General features: G+C 40.0%; 1 protein-coding gene across 1 annotated transcript in view; it reads left to right on the top strand.

Moving 5' to 3' along the window:
• Positions 1-959: 959 nt before the first annotated feature.
• ZMYM6 (zinc finger, MYM-type 6) overlaps positions 960-2,227 on the top strand; it is a 30,080-nt gene continuing 28,812 nt past the window's right edge. The window contains 1 exon segment of the mRNA XM_006878248.1: positions 960-977. Coding sequence (XP_006878310.1) covers positions 960-977 — 18 coding nt within the window.

Below are 2,227 nucleotides of genomic sequence, written 5' to 3'. Positions count from 1 at the left end.
GATGTGAGGAAAGTTTTCTTCCAACAACTCTTTGATAATTTTTTGTGTGCATTTGTTTCTTCCTATTCGGAAATTCTGATCACTAACTCATAAGTTATTCTTTTTGATGGTGTCTCACATTAATTTTGTGCTTTCTTCACATTCTGCCCTTTTAGCTGATTAGCATTGAGCAATTTATCTTTAAACCCATTAATTTTAGCCTTTTGTTGATTCAGATCTCTTCCTTTGCCCTTTCAATGTAGTATCTATTCTTGAAATCTTAGTATTTATCTTCTGAATTTCTGTTTGCAAATTTGGTTTTTTCCTTATTTTGTCAGTTTGTTCTTGTTGTGTTTTCCTGCATTCTTCTGAAGTTTTTTTCTGTGTTATCTTTGCTTTCTTCTGTAGTTTTATTCATCTCTTTCTCAATCTGTTGAGAGATTCAATTACTCTTTTGAATTCTGTATCAGGTTGTTCTTTTTTTCTTCAGAAAATTTTTTTTTTTTCTTAAATGTTTTATTGTGAATTATGTGATAGTTTACATGGGAGAACATTAGTTTTACATTCATTCTATCATATATTGTCTCACTGCCATGGTTACAATCCCCTCCATGCAATCCTTCCTCCGTGCCCCCCAGGTCTTCAGCACACAGTCGCTCTCTCTCTCTGGATCTAAAAAGCTGCTCCATCGCTCCATGTCCAGAAATGTTTTGTGACTCTGCATGTTGTTCGAGCCACTTTGTCTTGCTTCTTTGTGTGAACTGAAAGTGTCTGCTGTCTCTAAGAGGTTGTTGTATTTGTAGTTCACTGATGATTGTATGTTGGTGTATTCTTATGCACTTACCACCTGCCTTGTATTGAGTGTGATTATGGAAGCATGTGAACTTGATGTTTGTGCTGCACAGCTCAGGTTGAGGTTAGCTGTTTTGAATTTTATTGTTGATCAGCTGTTGTAGGGGTTAGTAGTGGCTCTTGCCCAGATGTTGGGGCTGCAGAGGGTATGGTTGTGACTGGTGTGTGGGTGCAGTTCCTGTCTTCCGTTGAGTGGTACAAGAATAAACATATGCATACTGAAAAAAAAACTCACCAAGCAAACAACAGCAAAAAGGAGAAAAAAGAAAATAATAAAGGAGGAAAACAACAACAAAACCCAAACAGCTAGCAATGTTAAAAAAAGAACGTCGTAACTACAAAGAAAAAAAAGGGAAAGGAAAATAAAACAGCTGAAATGAAAAATAAGAGAAAAAATTTTAAAATGCACTATACAAAACTAGAGAGAGGGAAGAAGAAATGAGAAAGGGAAAAGATAGTGGTTAAAAAAAATTAAGAGGAAAAAAAGAAAAAGGCAATGTAAAGAAACAGCAGAAAAAAGGGAAATCAGAGAAAGGAAAGTTAAAAAAAAAAAAGAGGAGGGAAAGAGAAGAAGAAGGAAAAGAGGAGAAAACAGTGAAAGGAAAAATCTAGGGCTAATTCCAGACCCAGAGAGGAAAAAAACAGGGGTGGCGGGGGATGCTAAAAGGGTGATGTACCTGACCTGGATGGAGCTCCCATAGGCCTAGATGTTGTCTCTGTATAGGGTACCCAATCTGGAAGTAGTTTGTACAGTCCTTAATGGTGACTGAGTCCAGGGTCTTTGTTGTCAGAAAGAAACTTTCAGACCCAGAGGGAAGCTGGAGGCAGGGCAGCTGGTTATGAGAGTTCCTGCTAGCCTAGGACTGGCCAGGAATGAGCTCTTCCTGTTTTGCTGGTGTAGAGGCCTAGTTTACCTGCCTCCAGGCACCAGGGTGATACACCTAGTACCTTACTCAAAACTATTATGACTCTAACCTCTGACAGAGCAGGAGATGAGAATGGGGGCTGCCCACACTGTGGTCACCAAAGGAGTGTAGGGAGCAAGAGAGAATTGTACCTTTCTTGCTGCTAGCCACGAGTGTGCATCTGCTTTTGCTAGCAAAAGTTAAAGATGGCCCTACCCAGTGAAGCTACCCGACAGTTCACCCCTCTGTCTCCTTTCTACCACACTGTTCAGCTTCTCTAAGTCAGTCTTTTTTTTTCTTAAATGTTTTATTGTGAATTATGTGATAGTTTACATGGGAGAACATTAGTTTTACCTTCATTCTATCGTATATCGTCTCATTGCCATGGTTACAATCCCCTGCATGCAATCCTTCCCCCGTGCCCCCCAGGTCTTCAGCACACGGTCGCTCTCCCTCTCTGGGTCTAGAGTCTCCAGCTGCTCCATAGCTCC

Source organism: Chrysochloris asiatica, unplaced genomic scaffold (genome assembly GCF_000296735.1).
Source record: "Chrysochloris asiatica unplaced genomic scaffold, ChrAsi1.0 scaffold00106, whole genome shotgun sequence".
NCBI lineage: Eukaryota > Metazoa > Chordata > Mammalia > Afrosoricida > Chrysochloridae > Chrysochloris > Chrysochloris asiatica.
The sequence above is the reverse complement of the archived record's forward strand: the minus strand, read 5'-3'. Positions and strand labels throughout refer to the sequence as shown.